Source organism: Arachis ipaensis, chromosome B8 (genome assembly GCF_059453495.1).
Source record: "Arachis ipaensis isolate K30076 ecotype BB chromosome B8, ASM5945349v1, whole genome shotgun sequence".
Taxonomy (NCBI): domain Eukaryota; kingdom Viridiplantae; phylum Streptophyta; class Magnoliopsida; order Fabales; family Fabaceae; genus Arachis; species Arachis ipaensis.
The window spans coordinates 16,294,124-16,314,356 of NC_142443.1; the positions used below are offsets into that span (position 1 = coordinate 16,294,124).

The window sequence follows — 20,233 nt, forward strand, 5'->3', positions numbered from 1 at the left end:
ATTTGCAAATCCACCATCATTTCCATCTTTAACATCAAACCCAAAATGATCCTTGTGATCTCCATCATCAGCACTATCATCAAATCTATCCTCCTCACTAGACGCCTCTGATTCACCTTCAACTTCTACTTCTATGAAACCACTGCCACTGTACTCAGCTTCAGTTGGCACATAATTCTTATCATTCGAACATATCTCAACACCATTACCTTCCTTGCAGCCATCAACAACATACACCGAACAATGCTTAACAGTCTGCGACACTAATAATTTACCCATTCTCATGGCATCTCCATCACTCATCAACTCTCTGAGACCCGAGCTCAATTGACAGCCTAGTTCACAGTACCAGATCTTAGCATACCCTTTGTACCCTAACTTCTGTAACTCACTAATTATTTCTTGTAAACTCCATTCATCGAGCTCAAAATGCATATCTTCCAACACCCTTCCCCCCAAATATTCTAGTCCATTTCTTATATCATGAAACTTGCCACCATGATGTATGTCTATGGTAAAATATAAATCCCCCATCACTACATTAATAAAAACAGAAACAGAATCCATTTAAAGCAGCATCATCACAGCAACAGAATCCAAAAATTAATTCAATAAATACATAATCAACCAATGCCATATTTAAAAAAAAAAAAAAGCATAAACATCAAATTTTAAAACTGAAAAAAATAGGCTTTTTTTCTTGTCACCTGTTTGCAGACAGTTCCAGTGCAGGGAGATGGAGCAGAGGCACAACGCGGGGACGGGAGGCCAGGCGCTACAAGGCTCGGCACGGTGCGGCGCGGCGACATCAGGCGAGGGGCTTCACCGCGAGGGACGGCGACGGCTTGGACGGACAAACAGCAGAGAAGACCTCCGAACAGAACAACACAGAGCAGACCAGCGCAGAGGGAAGGAGGCGACGGATAGCACACCACCAAGCATCCATTGTAGTTGATGCTAGACACGGACGCCGACGACTGACCGACGCAGAAGACGAGAGCAATTTAGGGTTTTTTTTCTTTGGGATGAAATCCGAGGGGTGCTTTTGGTATTTGAGAAAATTCATATTTGTTCAGCTAGTCACTCCAACTAAATGACAAGAATATTCCTTTTTTACCAAGAATATTCTGTTATCTTAAAAGTTATACTGACGACAGGGACTTAATTGAAAAAAAATAAGGTACAAGGACGCAATTGAAAAGAAAAAAAGTATAGAGACCTAATTGAAAATTCAGTAAAACTATAGGGACCTGCAGAGTAATTGAACCAAAAAATTATTAAAAATTATTATTTTCAGTTTTATTTAATATATTTTATAATAAATAAATGTTAAATAAGACATATTTAAATTATTTAGGTAGATTATTTTTTGTTTTCTAACATTACCATAAACAGAACTGCATATATAAATAGTTAAACAGTTAATTTATATTTGTAAGAAAGCTGATCCCGACAATGATACCATTAAAAGAAAATGTAGTTAGCTTATTAAGCAGATTAGACGGACAATGATATCATTAAAAAAATATAGTTAGCTTATTAAGCAGAGATTAGACGGGTTGTAGGCGAGGGACTGTAATGGTATTGAAAATTGATTTACTTTAATAAGAGAATTAAGAATATAAGAGAAAAAAAAAGATAGAAAAGAGAATGATTAAAGAAGAAGAAGCGATCAGATGTCTAGATAGACATTTCATAATTTACACATATTCACTATTATTATTACAATTTCGAATATTCATATAAATATAAATATATATTATTTTAATAATATTTAATATTTAAATTTATTTCTATTAATGAACTAAATCTAATTATATTCATTACATTACATTTTTCTTTAGTGAACAGAAAAACAAATTCTATTCTTAATTCTATTTATAAATTTTCTTTTCTTATAAGCAAAATAATATTACACTAATGGAAATTAAAATAAGCTTTATTAGAAAGAGAATTTTCTCGGGGTTTTAAAATATGTGTCAAAATTGTTTAGAGTTATATTATGTATATGTACAAGTCACCAAAAAAAAAATATTATGTATATGTACACCAAAATTAATTATTAGTATAAAATACATGTTAAAATATAAATATATATTAAAAATAAATTAAATTATATATATTTATACACAAATATATTAATTTAATTTTAGTAACTTATTTTAATGTATAAATAATATTTTTAAATTGTCTTAAGAGTGGCTACTCATCAATGTTGGGTTTACTTTTTGAGATAGGACCTATCTCTTTGTATTTGTGTTAGACATGTGAATAGTAGGTAACTTAAAAGATACCTTATTAGAATTCTATTTGTTTAAAAAATACCTGACCCATCATGTGTTTAAAATAATTTTTTTTATAAGTTGGTCCAAATTTTAACCAACATTTGACATTTAATTTGATTTAGATCAGACTTAGTATGTATAATAAGGGCTTAATTTCTAAAGATGGGTTTTTACCTTCTCATCATTTTTCTTTATGAAGAGAAAAGGCATCACGTCAAAGTAGTCACCAATCACCTCTAAATCTGTCTGTATCGTTATTATCTATAGGCTCTTTGTCTTAGGTTTACACATATACACAATGAAAAATCACATATTATATAGAATAAACACCAAATATATATATATATATATCATTTCCCTCTTCTACGAGACATTAAAATGACACTCCTATTCTCTCTATTTATAAAATGTATATTTTCCTTCCTTATAACTTTTAAAAAACATTCTCTTTAATCCATTTTAAATTTTTTGTATTAACTAAGGTTAACTTTATTTATTTTTCAAGAAAAAATAAATTATTTTTTATAAAAATATCCTTTAGCAAAAATTTTATTTTTTACTATTAAATTTTGTTTACCAAAATACTCTTTGATAAATTATTTTTTATTGATTAAATTGTATTTTTATCAAAATATTTTTTAAAAAATTTAATAATTAATTTTTTTCTAAGATATCCTTCAATAATTTTACCAAAATTTTTGTTAACAATTTTTTTTTATATTTTACTATTAATTTTTCGATATCAATATATATTATTTTAATATTAAATAAAAAATCTTAGTAAGATTATTTTTCAATATAAATATATATTAATTGTTATACATATTAACAATAGTAAGGTTTTTTATTTAATATTAAAATAATATATATTGATATCAAAAAATTAATAGTAAAATATAAAAATAATTGTTAATAAAAATTTTGGCAAAATTATAATTTAATAATTAAAAATTATTGAAGGATATCTTAGAAAAAATAATTTAATTATTAATTTTTTAAAAAATATTTTAGTAAAAATATAATTTAATTAATAAAAAAATAACTTATTAAAGAGTATTTTGCTAAGCAAAATTTAATAATAAAAAATAAATTTTTTGCTAAAGGATATTTTTGTAAAAAATAATTTATTTTTCTTGAAAATAGATAAAGTTAACATTAATTAACACAAAAAAAATTTAAAATGGATTAAAGATACATGAGATTTTTTAAAAATTATAAGGGAGAAAAATATATATTTTATAAATAGAGAAGAAGAAGTGTCATTTTAACATCTCGCAGGAGAAGGGAGTGATATTTTCTCAAAAAAAATCACAAAACATAATTTTTATTTTTTCTGTATCTCTATACATTTTCAATATAGATGAGAATAAGTACTGATGTCTTGTCTTATCTTGTTGTTCGATCCATCAAAATTCAAAGACTAAAGTTATGTATGAATTAGATTGGTTTGGATTTAAGAGAAAAAAATCAAACTGATTAAATTTTAATTAGTTCGAGTTGGTTTGAATTTAAGTTTTTTTCAAGTAAATCTAAATCAAGCTGGACAGATTAGATTCGAATTGGATTAGTTTGGATGATCAGGTATATGATTGAAAATAAAATTAAAAAGAATTATTTTTTATATATAAGTATTTTTTCATACAAGTCTTTACAAGTCATTTATATTCACGCGCTTTGTTGTCGTTACTGCCCGTTCTTCTTCTTCTTGTTATTACTGCACGTTCTTCGTCGTCGTCATCAACACCACCTCTTTCTCCTCCTCCTCTTTCTCTTTCTTTTTTCATTGGAATTTTTCTCCTCTTTTTATTGTTTTGAATCCAATTAAGTGGTTGATGTGTGGTTTAATTCAGAAGAAAAAAATGTAGCATTACAGAAAATATTTTTCTGTATTTGCAGCAAATTTGGGTGTAATACGAAAATATTTGGGTGTAACACGAAGATATTTGGGTGTATTTTTATTCTGATAAGTTTTACATAATTCAAAACTCTTCTTCTTCCTCTTTCTCATCTTCTACTGCTTCTTTTTTTTTAATCATCATCACCATCTTCTTCTTCTTTTTTTCTTATTCATCTTTTCCTTTTTGTTTTACCTTCTCAAATTTTTTCTTGTTTCACTCTCTTAACAAGAATAAAAATAAAAAAAAATCAAACAAAGAAGAAGAAAAAACACATAATACTGCAAAATTACTTGGAAGAAGATAAACTTACATTCATTTAACTAAAAGAAAGAAAGAAATAAGAAAAAAAAAAGAGGAAGAAAAAAATGCAGCATTAGAGGAAACATTTTTCTGTATTTGCAGTAAATTTAGGTGTAACACGAAGATATTTGGGTGTAATACGAAGATATTTGGCTGTATTTTTATTCTGATAAGTTTTGCATAATTCAAAACTCTTCCTCTTCCTCCTCTTCATCTTCTATTGCTGCTTCTTTTTTTTATCATCATCACCATCTTCTTTTTTTTTTTCTTATTCATCTTTTTTTTTTTTTACCTTTTCAAGTTTCTTCTTATTTTACTCTCTTAACAAAAATAAAAACAAAAAAATCAAACAAAGAAAAAGAAGAAACACATAATACTGCAAAAATTACTTGGAAGAGGAGGAACTTATATTCATTTAACTAAAAGAAAGAAAGAAATAAGGAAAAAAAGAAGAAGAAAAAAATGCAGCATTAGAGGAAACATTTTTCTGTACAATAAATTTGGGTGTAACACAAAGATATATTGGTATAACACGAAAATATTTGGGTGTATTTTTATTCTGATAAGTTCTGCATAATTTAAGATTCTTTCCTCTTCCTCCTCTTCATCTTTTACTGCTTCTTCTTCCTCATCTTCTTATTTCGTTTTCTTATAATTTTTCTTGGGAGAAAAAAATCAAACAAAGAAGAAAAAATACATAATGTTACAAAATCAATAGAAAAAGAAAAAAATGCAGCGACAATAACAACAATAAAAAGAACCACGATGAGGATGAAAACGCGAAGAAGAAGAAGAAGAAGAAGGAGGAGGAATGCGAAGAAAAATGAGGAGGAATGCAAAGAAGAATGAGATGAAAACGCGAAGAAGAAGAAGAAGGAATGCGAAGAAAAATGAGGAGGAATACAAAGAAGAAGGAGAAGAAGAAGGAGAAGGAGGAGGAGGAAGAACGTGGAATATAAACGTTGAAGAAAAACCGTTTCTGATTTCGTGTTATTCAAAGTTGAGAAAGCACGTGTTTACATGCTCTTTAAATTGAGAGTTGTTTTTGTTGAATTTAGACTAACTTGTATACTAAAAAGACTTGTATATGTAGCAAGTCTTAATTAAAAGATAATTAAAAAAATATTTTTTTAAATATTATAAATATGTATATAATAAAAAAATAATCCATCATCGATTCAAACTTAATTAAATAACTATCATTATTTAGAATATCATAAGATTAAGAGATAAAATTGTATATACATATTATTAGATTTTATTTACTTATTTTAATTAATATTAAACTAATTAGATAATTAGTTTGGTTCAGATTTGACAATTTTAGAATCAATATCTGAATCAATTAAAATCAAATTTAATTGAATCTGATTTGATTATATCTAATTACCCATTAAATTTAAAACAAATATAATCAAATTGAATCGATTTGGGATACAGTCCTGCTATACATCCAAATTTTTTTGGTAATCAAGTTGGTCTAAATTCAACAAAAACCACTTTCATTATACGCAGCATGTACACACGTGCTTCACTAACACAAACATATTATTCTTCGTCTTCGCGTTCTTCCTTCTTCTTTTTCGCATTCCTCCTCCTTCTTCTTCGCATGTTTTTTCTCCATCGTCGTTCTTTTATTGTTGCTGCATTTTTTCTTTTTTTCCTTTTCTTCCTAGTAAATTTGCAGCATTGAATTTTTTTATTTTTTTTATTTTATTCTTCTTAAGAGAATGAACTAAGAAAAATTATGAGAAAATGAAATAAGAAAAAGATGATGAAGAAGCAGCAGAATAGGAGGAGGATGAAGAAGAAGGGTTTTGAATTATGCAAAACTTATCAGAATAAAAATACACCGAAATTTCTTAACAAATACATATAAATTTCTTAGTTTTTATACCAAAACTTTACTACAAAAGCATAAAAATATCTTCTTTAATATTGCATTTTTACTTCTTTTTCCCCCTTTATTTCTTTATTTCTTTTAATTGAATGAATATAGGTTCATTCTCTTCCAAGTAATTTTGCAGTATTATGTGTTTTTTTCTTCTTTGTTTGATTTTTTTGTTTTTATTCTTGCTAAAAGAATAAAACAAGAAAAAACTTGAGAAGGTAAAACAATAAGGAAAAGATAAGAAAAAAAGAAGATGATAATGAAAAAGAAGAAGAAGAAGCAACAAAAGATGAGGAGGAAGAAGAGAAAGAGTTTTGAATTATATAGAACTTATCAGAATAAAGATGCACTGAAATTCATTAACAAATACACATAAATTTCTTAGTTTTTACACCGAAACTTTGCTACAAAAGTACCAAAATGCCTTCTTTAATGTTGTATTTTTTCTTCTTTTTTTCTTATTTCTTTCTTTCTTTTAGTTGAATAAATGTAGGTTTATGCTCTTCCTAGTAATTTTGTAGCATTATGTGTTTCTTCTTCTTTATTTGATTTCTTTTTTATTTTTATTCTTGTTAAAAGAGTAAAATAAGAAAAAACTTGAGAAGGTAAAACAAGAAATAAAAGACAAATAAAAAAAAGACGATGATGAAAAAGAAGAAGAAGCAACAGAAGATAAGGAGGGGGAAGAGAAAGAGTTTTGAATTATACAAAACTTATCAGAAGAAAAATACACTGAAATTTCTTAACAAATACACATAAATTTCTTAGTTTTTACACCGAAACTTTGCTACAAAAGCACAAAAATTTGCAAGATCTCATTAGTAAATTAATGTGCAGAAATAATCATATAAATTGTGTGCTTTTTGGTCGGGTTATAGATAATATTCTCCCTCACCTTAAATTATGTATAACAAATTAGAATAAAATACACCAAAATTTCTTAACAAATACACATAAATTTCTTAATTTTTATACCGAAATTATTTAATATGATTGTGATACACAAACTCAGTTTAAAAATAAGCACACAAACAAAATTGAATCATGAATAAAAACATATCCAAATTAATTTTGGATTAGACAACGTCATTAATATGACAAAAATTCAACAATAATGATAATAGTAACGATGATAATAATAAAAAAGATGACGATAACAATAATAATAATGATGATAATAATGATGATGATAATAAATTATTATAACAACTTGGTTAAGTATTTTATTTAAATATAAAATTTTATTCTTTTAAATGTATAATCAAATGATCTGTACCACAAACACCCATACAAAAAACCGCTAGTGCTGCATCATATGTTAATTGATATATTAAATTTACTATATTCTATCTATCTCTGTACGTGCATATCTTTACACATATCAATATAATTTAATACAGTGTCGGTCTAAAAAATTTTAATAGCACGGTAAAATATATATAATATAATAATAATTTAGGTTTAGATAATATGTGTTCTAAAGGTACATGATAAATTTATTATTAATAAAAATTTTAAATTTTTTATTTAATAATTATAAAATAAATACATTAAAAACTTAAAATTTTTTAAATTTTCAATAAAAATATTATCAATTTATAATCTTAATATGTGTCTTTAAAATACAAAATAGATAAATTCTAATAATTTTTATAATAAAATATTATATGTACATAAAATTAACTATTAAATTATTTATTAATCATTATATATTCATGTATAAATATATTTATTGTTTAATTTATTTTCAATATGTATTTTATATTTCAATATATATTCTATACGAGTAGTTATTTTTTATGTATATATAGTATAATTATATTTTGTTATTGTAAAATATAATTAGCCTTCAAAATATATAATTTACAAATTAAAACACTAAAATAGTAATTTAAATAATAATATATAATTTAAAATTTTATTTTTTAGGTTTCATATTTTTAAAAAAATTGAGTAATTTTTTTTAATAATTACATCAAAATATTTTTCTTTCTATATATATCACTAAACAATTATTTAGAAATTTACTTCACATACAATCAAAAGTCAACTCTCAGTGATATTCATAGTTAAAAAAATTCTTTCAATTAATGTAGTTGCTACAGAAAAAGCTAAAACTAATTTAAAAATAAAAGATAAATAATATCTTTTGAGTTCATTTCTAAGAAAGAACACTAATTTCATTTAAATTAAGAATTGATAATTCTAATAAATATCTAATATAAAATTTTTAAATTAACTATTAAGTACTAAAAGTTGAATAAAAAATTATTGTGAGGTCAAATTCAATAATTTAACGGGGCAAATAAATATTATTATTACATACTACTCAAAAAATTTTCAAATTGTAATGAGAGCACTTACTCCCGCTACAATATATATAGATCTGTCCCTGATTTAATACTCAATATAGATTTTATACAATGATTGAAAAAATTAAATATGCACACATAATTTATTATATAAAATATTATTCGTATATTAAAATTAACTACTAATATATTTGTGTATAAATATATATAGTTTAATTTATTTTTAATATATATTTATATTTCAACATATATTTTATATTAATGACTGACTTTAATCGTTAATTTTAATGTACACGTAACATAATTATTTATTATATTGGTGCAGATCAGACATGTTTATGGGACTAAAAAAAATTTTATTTACTTAAATAAAATAAATAAAATTCATGTTTATCACCTTGTTTCAAATTGAAAAACAAATACAAATAATGATACACAACTAATAAATTTATTATTTTTGACTAATGTTTGATCAGTATTTTAATTAAATTTTATATTCTAAATCATAAATTTTAAATTTTTATCTTAATAGTATACAAATAAAATGTTGGTAAAATATTGGCTAATATTATTAAAATGTGGTTAACCAGCAAAAACACTTCTAAATTATTCTAACACTAACAATAATAATCTTAATTTTATTATTAATAAAAATAATTTTTAATAATTTAAAAATACATAAAATACCAATCAAGTGAGACATATTCCCTTAATAAAAATGTTCGATGCGGGAGACGGAGAAAAATATCTGGCGCACTCTTTCTCTCTCTTTAATATTGTACTGCATTGGTTAATAAAATTTAGCTTTTGAAAATAGAAGCAGATCTTACATATTAATATTCACACATCTCATATTTTTCATCCACTCCCCCCTAACTCCTTACTTTTCTTTTTTAACTCAAATTTTAAACTTTTTATCTCCATTCAAATTTCTAATCCTTTCTCTCAACCTTTCTTTCACCGCTGCCAATAGGCAAGTACGTATGACTCACTTGCACATGAACCAATTATATAATTACCCTCAAAAGCGAAAGTTACAGTTACCACTTACCAATATACACTTTTTTTTTTACATTGAAATTAATATATATTTTTATTAAATTATTCTTCCACCTTAACTCATGACAACAATAAAAAAATCTCATGACCCACAAATACAATCCAACTATGGTTCTAAAAATTGGACTGGACTAATCGGTCGAACCGATTCAACCAAAAACCAAGAATGTCAATGGTCCGGTCCTATATCCAAAACTGGTAAACCGGAAAAAAACCGTTGAATCGGCAGAAAACCGGCCGATCTGGTTCTTATAAAACGATGCCGTTTTACTAAAACCCTCATTTTTCAATTTTCACCCTAGATCTCAGCAGCCTCACCTTCTTCCCCTGCCTCCAACTGCCGCTTCTCCTCTCCAACAACAGTGTCGCCGCCTCCAACTACTCCAAGGTTCCCTGCGTTTTCGGCGGCGCCAGCCGCTAGTTCGCCGCCGTTCGTCCAGCGCGCTGACCTTCACAACCCGCCGTTCTTCGACGGTGCGTTCGACTTCGCATTCTCCGCAAGGCTCGACGAGGCGCTATTCCCGGCGAGATTCGCTACAGAGATGGATCGCCGTGTCAGATCTGGTGGCTCGTGTATTGTCGCCGTCGCGAGTGCGGGGATGATGAGGTGAGGGAGGTCGTTTATCTGTTCAGTAATGTTACCTTGGCTGGAATGAGAATGACAAGTATGTTATGCGAACTTCTTGGTTCATTCTTGATTTTTCACTGCTTACTGGGTTTTTCACTTTTTCTTTTTATTGCAGATGATATATACATAGAAGTTGTAGACTGATGATGTCATGGGTAATTCAGTTTGCTGCATTGCATTACTAAGTATCTATTGTTCTAATGAATAAAAAAAAAATATAAATTGATATGAATCGAACAGGTTCTGCTCTGTGAACAGGTTTTGCACTTGACTATGGAATAGGTAACTGTTGTTGAAATTATTGCTAAAAATGGATTTGTTATGCTGCTGCTATAAATTAATTTCTTTCTAGCTCTTGACCTCTTGTTAGGAAGTTTCACATGCCACATACTTAATTCTGTGTTGTATGTATTGCAAAGGGTACAATGAAACTAGGCCGGTTAGCAAAGGAATTAGCAGCAGAAAGGACTGCTTCCTCGTCCAGTGGGTTATGTAACAATTAAGTGTTAATTTTAGTTATGTCATTCCTTTAGTAATTATTTGGCAAAAGAATTTCTCTTATTGCTCAAAAGAATTCCTTACCTTATCTAATATCCATACAAGGAAAACATAATTTAAACCGTATGAGTACTTGAGTAGTAATTTTGTGCTTCTTTCTCTGTTGCAGCATTCTTATAACTCTTAAATTATATAAATATAGTGAAACACATTGTTTGAGTGAAAGTTTGGATCAGTAAATTGCATAACCAAAATAATCTATCTGATTGCTGTGTATAATCTTTAGGCTATTTCTTGTGTTTTTCATTTTACAAAAATAAGTTTATTTTTCTTTTTAAGTTTTACACTAGTTCTCACTCTTTAGTACTTGTTTCAAATGAATATAACTAAGTTGAAGTGAATTATTCATGTCACTGTATAAAGGTTCTGGAATAGTTGGATACCCTAATGTTGGAAAGTCATCATTGATAAACCGTTTACTAAAGCGAAGAATGTGCCCTGCAGCCCCCAAAACAGGAGTTACCCTAATTGTTCATGAACTTGTATTCTGTTAAAGTTGAAACTAATGGCTTCTAATGTTGAGTACTTAACAAGTTTTTGAGAATTTTGATGATTGATGACAAATTTTCATGTTGGCATTTAATATTTAGATATTTCTTTTTACTATTTAACTTTTTAGTTTGTATTTTGATAAGATCATATGGTTTTGGTTGATGATATTTCATGTAGTGTTTTAAATTTTGAAAATATTTTAAGATTTATATTAGACTATAATTATATTTTAGGATGTTTATTTATAATTTATTTATTATTTTATTTTAAAATGATTTTTCCGATTGAACCGGTTGAACCAGTGAACCAGTGACTAGAGCGGTTCGATAACCGGTCCGGTTCTCAGAACCTTGAACCCAACAGAATACATAAATTCAATTACAATTTTAGTCTTTATTATCTTATCTTATCTTTATTTGTTCTTATCTTATCTTTATTTGTTTTTATCTTTCATAGGCCAATGCTCTATATATATTTAGTTTTACCTTCATAATTCAATTCAATTCAATTCAATTAGCCATCAATAAAATTTCTTCCTCTTTTCTTTTCCTATTCTTTCACAATTTTATCATGGTCCAGAGTGTATGCGACTTACTGGATGGGAGAAAGTTGTGTAGAACTAATAGAGTTAGGTGCTTGAATCCAGAGCTCAGTGGTTCTAAAAAAATTGTTGATTTGAACTCACTGTACCGGAAGACAAATGTTGCTACTGTTGGAAACTTATGCAGCCGTAATTATGCAATGGATAGACTCAACCATTTGAATGGAAGTAAAACATCAATAGCGGATATATCTGATGCAGTAAACAGCATGACTGGAGTTTCGGATGGTGGCAAGAGGTGTGATAGTGGCGATGAAGATAGTATTAATAAGGGGAGCTCTGGTCGAAAGAGGAAGAGAGAGTCTATGTCAGAAATGCTGCACTGGATTCTTGATAGGGCTGAGAATCCTTGTGATCCTGCAATGGGTTCAATGCCCAAAAAGTCAAAGTGGAAGTCATATGGTATTGAAGAGATCTGGAAGCAGGCTTTGTTGTTCCGGGAAGCTGTATTTCTCAAAAGTGATCACCCTAGTTGGCAGGGTCAAAGGATGCATCCTTGCATGTATGATGATCAGGTCGGGGCAAACTACAATCTTAGGGAGAGATTAAAAACTAAGAAATCACCTTATTCTAGTGCTGAGAAATGTTCACTTGATGAACCTGCCACCGTGCCCATTCCTATTGGCCCGGCCTATCAAGCTGAAGTTCCTGAATGGACTGGCATGGCTGTTGAGAGTGATTCAAAATGGTTTGGAAACCAAATATGGCCAGCAGCAAAGGTGAATACCAATCTTATTGAAAGGGATCCCATTGGAGCTGGAAGAAAAGATTCATGTGGCTGCCAATTTCAAGGTTCTGTTGAGTGTATCCAATTTCATGTTGCTCAGAAAATGGCTAAACTTAAGCTAGAATTGGGTGATGCATTTTACATGTGGAATTTACACAAGACAGGGAAAGATGTTAGGCGATTGTGGACCGAACAGGCGAACACGAAGAGAAGAAGTTTAAGGATGTGGTGAAAGCAAACCCTCTTTCACATGAGACATGTTTTTGGGAACAAATTTTCAAATCGTTTCCTACAAAGAGCAGGGAAGATTTAGCTTTTTACTACTTCAATGTCTTCCTCTTGCAGCGAAGGGGATACCAGAATCGGAATACTCCAAATGACATCAACAGCGATGATGATGAAGCAGAATATGGACCATTGAAAAATTCTTTCGGACATAACACAGGTAACCCTCGAACTACCTTATTATCGCCTAAGAAGCCTGAAGATAGTGAAGTCACAAGCTTCGTTGAGCAGAGTTTGGCCATTTGTGCTTCTTCGTGGCAGCAATCTTCCATGTCAATTGATCTCTTCTATAACACTTCGAGTTTTTAAAAAAATAAATAATGAATTATTCATAATTTATTATTTTATTAAAAAAATTATTCTCTTAAAAGTAATTAAATTAAATTTTACGATATTTTAAATTTAAAATCTATTAAAATTTTTAAATAATTTTTATTATAATAAGATATTTTTAAAAAATAAAAGAATTATTATTATTATTATTATTTCCGAAGCCATTAAGGCAAAAAAAGAAAGCAAATGGTATATATATATATATATATATATATATAATTGATACCTAACAAAGCAAGTTCACCATCTAATCTTGCTCATTCCATGACGGAGTTAAGTTGGAAAAAGGGAGAGAGAGACAATAACGATTCACATTTTTTAAAATATAAATATAAATAAATTATAATTTATTTTATAAATTGAAATTTTTTATTTTTAGAAATTATTTTATTATAAATAATTAAATTAATTTTATAACTATTTAAATTTAATTAAATTTATATTCTTATATATATATATATATATATATTTATTATGATAAAATATTTTACATAATTAAAATTATAATTCTAGTAATTTATAATAAATAAAAATTATATGTTTATTTTAATTTAAGTAATTGATATTTTTAATTTAAAAATAAAATTTAGTTAATATTATTATTATTATTATCAAGTTTCAAATCCGCCGAAACGAGTAAATAGCAGTATTCTTCGGTGAGCTTAGCTTTATTAATGCTTCACGTAAATTTTTTATCGTTATGTTACTAATGTCATCTATATTAGTAACTCATATATATTATTACTTGTGTTTTAATATATCTAATTTTCATAGTTATTCGTTTAAGATATTTATAATTTGAACCGCTGACTCAACAACTTTATAACTTGACACGTGGCTCATGCATGACACCCAACCCCCCGTGTGTCACCAAACTAACTAAATCATTATTATTACCATTAATAATCATCATTTTCATTTTCAAATCAGCCGTGCATGCTTCATTGAGAAGAAATGAAAGAATGGCCATGTGAGAGAGAGAATGAGAAACCATGGAACTTTTGACTTTCGGTGTTCGAATTCTTAAAATTCGTAACTCCAATAAAAAATCTAATCTGATGAAAGTGTTCGTATCTCCTTCCTTTACGTGTTGGTGTCACTTTTGTTCGATGGAAGTTGCCGGTGGCATACCTCCCCTTCCACTTGAATTCGGCCAATTGGAGTTCTAGGAGGCATAGACGATTTCTGACGTTTTCTTCTTCAGCAGCTCAGTCGAAAAGCTTCTTCGGAGTTTCGAATATTTTGATTTCGTACGGAGGTAGGGTTTGGTAATTTTATAATAATTAAATGTGAATTTGATACGTGAATATTGATTTGATTGATTATTAGTTGAGTTTGAATGAGATTTTGTTGAATTATTGTTGATGCTCGTGATTTGTTGGTTTGGCTATGAGGAACAACTTAGTTGTGGTTGTTTTAATGGTTTTGGGACTGTTGTGATGTAGTATTTTGAGGAAATTGATGAGATTTGGTGGTGAGTCCACCGAGATTTGCTTGTCGGAGATACATCGGCCAATTCAGGGGATGGTCGCATCTGTAAGACAAAGGTTGCTTACAGGGTTATCGATACATACATTGGCTAGAGAGAGTCTCACCTGTAAGATAGATGTTGCTTACAAAGGTTATGACACTGGAAACCAAACTCAGACAAAGGTTGCTGAGTTACGTCGGGAGCGGGTCGAAACCGACATATGAGCTCATTACCTGCACTAGGGATAGACATGCATCATACTTGTTTGCGCATATTTGTTTGTGAGTGTGTTTTCTATGATTGTGTGTGCTTGTGATTGGATTCTGTATTCTATAATTGCTGAATTGGCTCGTACTTTATTGACTGTTGTTGCTGACCAAGTATATATAAAATGAATATAACTCTACACCCCGACCCTACTAAGAACTCCCAATTCTTACCCCTATCTCCACCCCCCTTTCAGCTAGGGGTGTACATGGGCCGGGCCACACCGGGTTTGGCCTAACCCAGGCCCGACCCGAAATATAGACCGGGCCTAATTTTTAGACCCTAACCCGACCCTAAACCCGATGAAACCTATGCACTTTCGGGCCGGGTGAAAACCGGGTCTTTAGCATGTAAAAATCATCTAATCTTCAACCATGATTTCACAATTCACATAGTAAAATTCACTTAGAAAAATATAACAAGAATTAAACCTTCTCTAAAATTAAAGCATAACCACAATCAATACTAATATTGTCTAATAACATCAAATATTTAAATCAATACAAATAACACAATATTATGCATTAGTCTAAAGTCTTATGCATTTTAAACATAAAACATTAACTTATAGTCTTATAATGACTAATAACACAAAATATTATGGTTTACAATACTTAAATTTCACATAAGAATAGTCATCATCCATCACTAATAACACAAAATATTAATTGTGTACGATGACCGGGCCACCGGGCCGAGTTCGGGTGACCCGAGCTATGGCCCGGACCCGACCCTAGACCCGATGAAATCACACCAAATTAGTCCCTAAAAGGTTCGGGGCTGGGCCGGGTCTTCGGGCCGGGCTGGGCCATGAACACCCCTACTTTCAGCTATAGGTGCGAAGGTTTAGTGTGAAGCTACAGGAGTATTGAAGATTATGTTTACGAGTTAAGTTGTTAGATTTTGTTTTCCCTCTCATCGTTTATTGTTTTTAGTTTTTAGAGGGGTAGGACTTGTAATCGAGGTTCTTTGACTAAGTCTGTGTATATACAACTATGTGAATATATATACTTTTGTGATTAAGTGATTTAAAATAAGGTCTTCTATTGTTTTTGTAATTAAAGTATCGGTTCGTATTTGCGAATGCTCAATATTAAATAAAGATAGTATTGAATAAAAATGTTTAGAGGTAAGTAACGCCTGAACTTTTAGTGCGATTATGAGGTACTAAAAGTTAGGGTGTTACACCGTGGGTGAGGGAGGAAACCATGACTCCCTTTGATTTTTCGGGTTTGATTTCTTGTGATCCATAACTTCAATAAAAAATCTAATCCGATAAAATTATTCGTATCCTCCTCCTCTACATGTTGGCATCACTTTTGTTCGGTGGAGGTTGACAGTGACGTAGCTTTCCTTCCCCTTGAGTTCGACTAATTGGAGTTCTAGGAGGCACAGACGATTTCTGACGTTTTCTTCTTCAGCAGCTCGGTCAAAAAGCTTCTTTGAAGCTTTTGTTATTTTGATTTCGTACAGAGGTAGGGTTTGGTAGCTTTATAATAATTAAATGTGAATTTGATAAGTGAATATTGATTTGGTTGATTATTGTTTGAGTTGGAATGAGTTTATGTTGAATTATTATTATTGCTTGTGATTTGTTGGTTTGGCTATGAGAAACAGCTTAGTTGTGGTTGTTTTAATGGTTTCGGGAACTGTTGTGATGTGGTATTTTGAGGAAATTGATGAGATTTGGTGGTTGAAAGATTAAATTAAAAGTTAAGAAAAATTGATAACCGAAAGACTCAAAAAAGGATTAAAATACAAGTAATATTTTGAAAGAAAAAGGTTAAGGGTTCAAATATACTTTTATAAAATATCGAGGTTGAAAATAGAATATTAAAAAGTTCGTGATTTAGAAAGTAATTAATAAAAACTTAAAAATAAGGTTTTATAAACTAAGTTTTAGAAGAAGATTATAAATATTATTTTAAATACTTCTTTAAGATTATGTTTACTTCTTTAAAATAAATCATTATTATAATTAGTATTTATCGAAGATATTATTTTGTAAGAAAATTATAATGTGTAATATTAACGAGAAAGCAAGTAAGTAGAGTAATCTTAAAACCTTTAGAGAACACATACTTAATTAAAGAACTTTATAATTTTTTTCATAAGACACTTAGAGAAAGGCGAGGGAATAATGCGAAGACAATTTATATTGTAGAATGATAAGAAAGAAAAGAAAGAAAGAAAGAAAGAAAAGAAAAGAAAATGAGATAAGCAGAGATATGGTGGTGAGTCCATCAAAATTTGCTTTTCAGAGATACATCGGCCAATTCAGGGGATGGTCGCACCTGTAAGTAGGGGTGGCAAGCGGGGAAGCCCGCCCCGCCCCGCCAGAAGCCCGCCATTTGGCGGGCTGGCCCGCCCCGCCCCGCCTAGTGAGGCGGTCCCAGAATCCTAGCCCGCCCCGCCTAACGGCGGGCTGGCGGGCCGGCGGGCTAAGCCCGCCAAATATCCTCTTTTTTTTTTTTAACTTTTAACTATTAAATAATAATATAAAGATATAAAAAAATCTCTTTTGTTTTTTACTTTTAACTATTATAATTTCTAAAAGTATAAACAAATTATAATTTTTGTATTCACAAACATTAAAGTCTTTGTAATTATAAATATTGTTTCCAAAGCAAAATAAACATAATCCAAAACATAATTAACAATATTGTCTCTAAAACAAAATAAACATAATCTAAAACACCCAATTTTCATCTTCATTCTCTTGTAAGTTGGGTTGGGGAAGTTGGGTTTTAGTAAAAAAAATTATAAAAATACCCCTTGCTAAAAAAAGACTAAGCCCGGCGGGGAAGCCCGCCCCGCCCCGCCAAAGCCCGCCAAAACCAGCGGTTTAAGCGGTGCGGGTTAAGCGGGCTTTTGCTATTTGGCGGTCCCAATTTTCCAGCCCGACCCGCCTTTTTTGGCGGGTTACGTGGGCCGGCCCGGCGGGTTTAGGCCCGTTTGCCACCCCTACCTGTAAGACAGAGGTTGCTTACAGAGGTTATGTCTGCATACATCGGCTCAAGGAAGTCGCACCTATAAGACAGAGATTTCTTACAGAGGTTATGGCACTGGAAGCCAAACTCAGACAAAGGTTGCTGAGTTAAGTGGAAATATAATTCAATAAAGAACAGAGAACAAAATCAAAAGAATAAAAGAAACTAAAGAACGTCTGCCATAATAGAGCAGATAAAAAAGAAGGTATTAATTAAAGGTATTTCTGCCACAGTAGAGTAGAGAGCAAAAATTAAAAAGAAATTAAGTGTTGTTTGGGCCTTAGTGCCAGGTGTCTAGTGGGGACAGCGATGCGTAACGCTCACTTGATACTATAAGGACGGTTCAATGAGAACAGCGATGCTTAACGCTCACTGGAAACCGAAAGGAATGTTCCCATGAGGATAGCGACACGTAACGCTCATGGAAGGGACGTTGGCTGAGATAGGGACGGCGATACGAAACGCTTATCTCAGGACTAGTGTCGGGAATCGGGCAACATACCGACACATGAGCTCATGGCCTGTTAGGACTAGACATGCATCATGCTTGTTTGCGCATATCTCTGTGCTATGTAACCCTGGGATTGTGTGTGTGTGCTGCATGACTGATTGACTTCTGTGTTCTTTTATTATTTATGCTTATATGTGTTCTGCTGTTAGTTGCGGTTGGTTAATAATAGCAAAACGAACGTAACTAACTACCCCAACCCTACTAAGAACTCCCCAGTTCTTACCCCCTATTTCCACCCCTTTTAGTTACATGTGCGAAGGCTTATTGCAAAGTTGCAGGAGCACAGAGGAATATGTTTACGAGTTGAGTTATTAGAATTTATTTTCCCTTCACCTTGTTAGTTAGAGTTTTATTCAAAGGGGTAGGTTCTGTAATTGTTTTATATGTGATACTACAATGTATTAATAATATTAAGTATGTGAATGTGTTGTTTGTTCTTGTTGGAAAAGTTATAAATTTTAGTAAAACCATTGATATATTTACGCGTAAAGGTTCAATAATAAATAGATAATAAAAGGAATTAAGTTAGTAACACCTTACTTTTGGTACGATCATGAGGTGTTAAAAGTTAGGGTGTTACATCTTCTTCTTGCTTGGAATATCAAATCATCTTTGCACATCTTTGCTGCAGCAATTTTCAAAACCAATCTTTATCTCATTGCTTAGGATGTGAAATCATTGATTTCTGCGTCTTAGCTGCAGAATTTTGGTGTCGATGGTTTGTTGTCACCTTGCTTTCTTGGTGTACAAGATTGGGATTCAATTGATTGGTTTGATTTTGGTGTAGGTCTCTGCGAAATGATATCTGGTAGTGGAAGCAGCAAACTAAAAGATTTGAACAGCTAGAATTCGGAGTTTTCTTTAGTTTACATGCTTCCAATTTTGAGATATACTTTGCATTAATGCAACCCAACAGAATACATAAATTCAATTACAATTTTAGCATTTATTATCTTATCTTATCTTTATTTGTTTTTATCTTTATTTGCTTCTATCTTTCATAGACCAATGCTCTATATATATTTAGTTTTATCTTCAAAATTTACAATTCAATCAATCAAGAAATACAAAGTACAATATTCTTCATCTTTTCTTTTCTTATTCTTTTGCAATTTTTATCATGGTATCAGAGTCATGGTATCCTCCTTGAAGATGATACATAAGCTATCATCTTTCCGGTGTGAAATCATTGTATTTCTTTTTCAACCTCCTCCCACAATGAATAATCAATCTTTCAATTTAACTCAAGATCCAACCAATCCTTATTACATCAGGTGAAAATCCTACCTCGGTCTTGGTTACCCGTGTTCTTTACCAGCAATTTCGTCTGCTCTTACTTCCGACAGTTCTGTTTGCGCCTTTTCCCCGCAGTTTCATCTCCATCTTCTCTCGGTAGTTCCGTCTGTGCCTTCTCCCCACAGTTCAGTCTGCGCCTTCTTTTCAGCAGTTCTATCTGCATTCTGTTTTAGCAGTTCTATCTGCACTCTTATCGCGCTCTATGTGCCCTCTTTCTTATCGCGCTCTATGCGCCCTCTCTTATTGCGCTCTACGTGCCCTCTTTTATTGCACTCTATGCGCCCTCTGAAGATCAATCTTATCACACTCTACGCGCTTTTTTTTTAAGA

At 30.5% G+C, this 20,233-nt stretch overlaps 1 protein-coding gene and 1 long non-coding RNA gene across 2 annotated transcripts; both read left to right on the plus strand.

Annotated features, from left to right (window-relative positions):
• The first annotated feature begins 10,213 nt into the window (after positions 1-10,213).
• On the plus strand, positions 10,214-13,371 carry LOC107611913 (AT-rich interactive domain-containing protein 1). Its single transcript, XM_088496369.1, is given in 3 exon segments — positions 10,214-10,410; positions 10,489-12,947; positions 12,950-13,371. Coding segments are annotated over 2 exon segments (1,350 nt in total). The 5' UTR covers positions 10,214-10,410; positions 10,489-11,993; the 3' UTR covers positions 13,346-13,371.
• A 554-nt stretch (positions 13,372-13,925) lies between these two features.
• LOC148547317 (uncharacterized) lies at positions 13,926-19,557 on the plus strand. Its single transcript, XR_015896174.1, has 2 exons — positions 13,926-14,627; positions 19,396-19,557. It is a non-coding gene; the product is annotated as an uncharacterized LOC148547317 (long non-coding RNA).
• Positions 19,558-20,233: the final 676 nt, after the last annotated feature.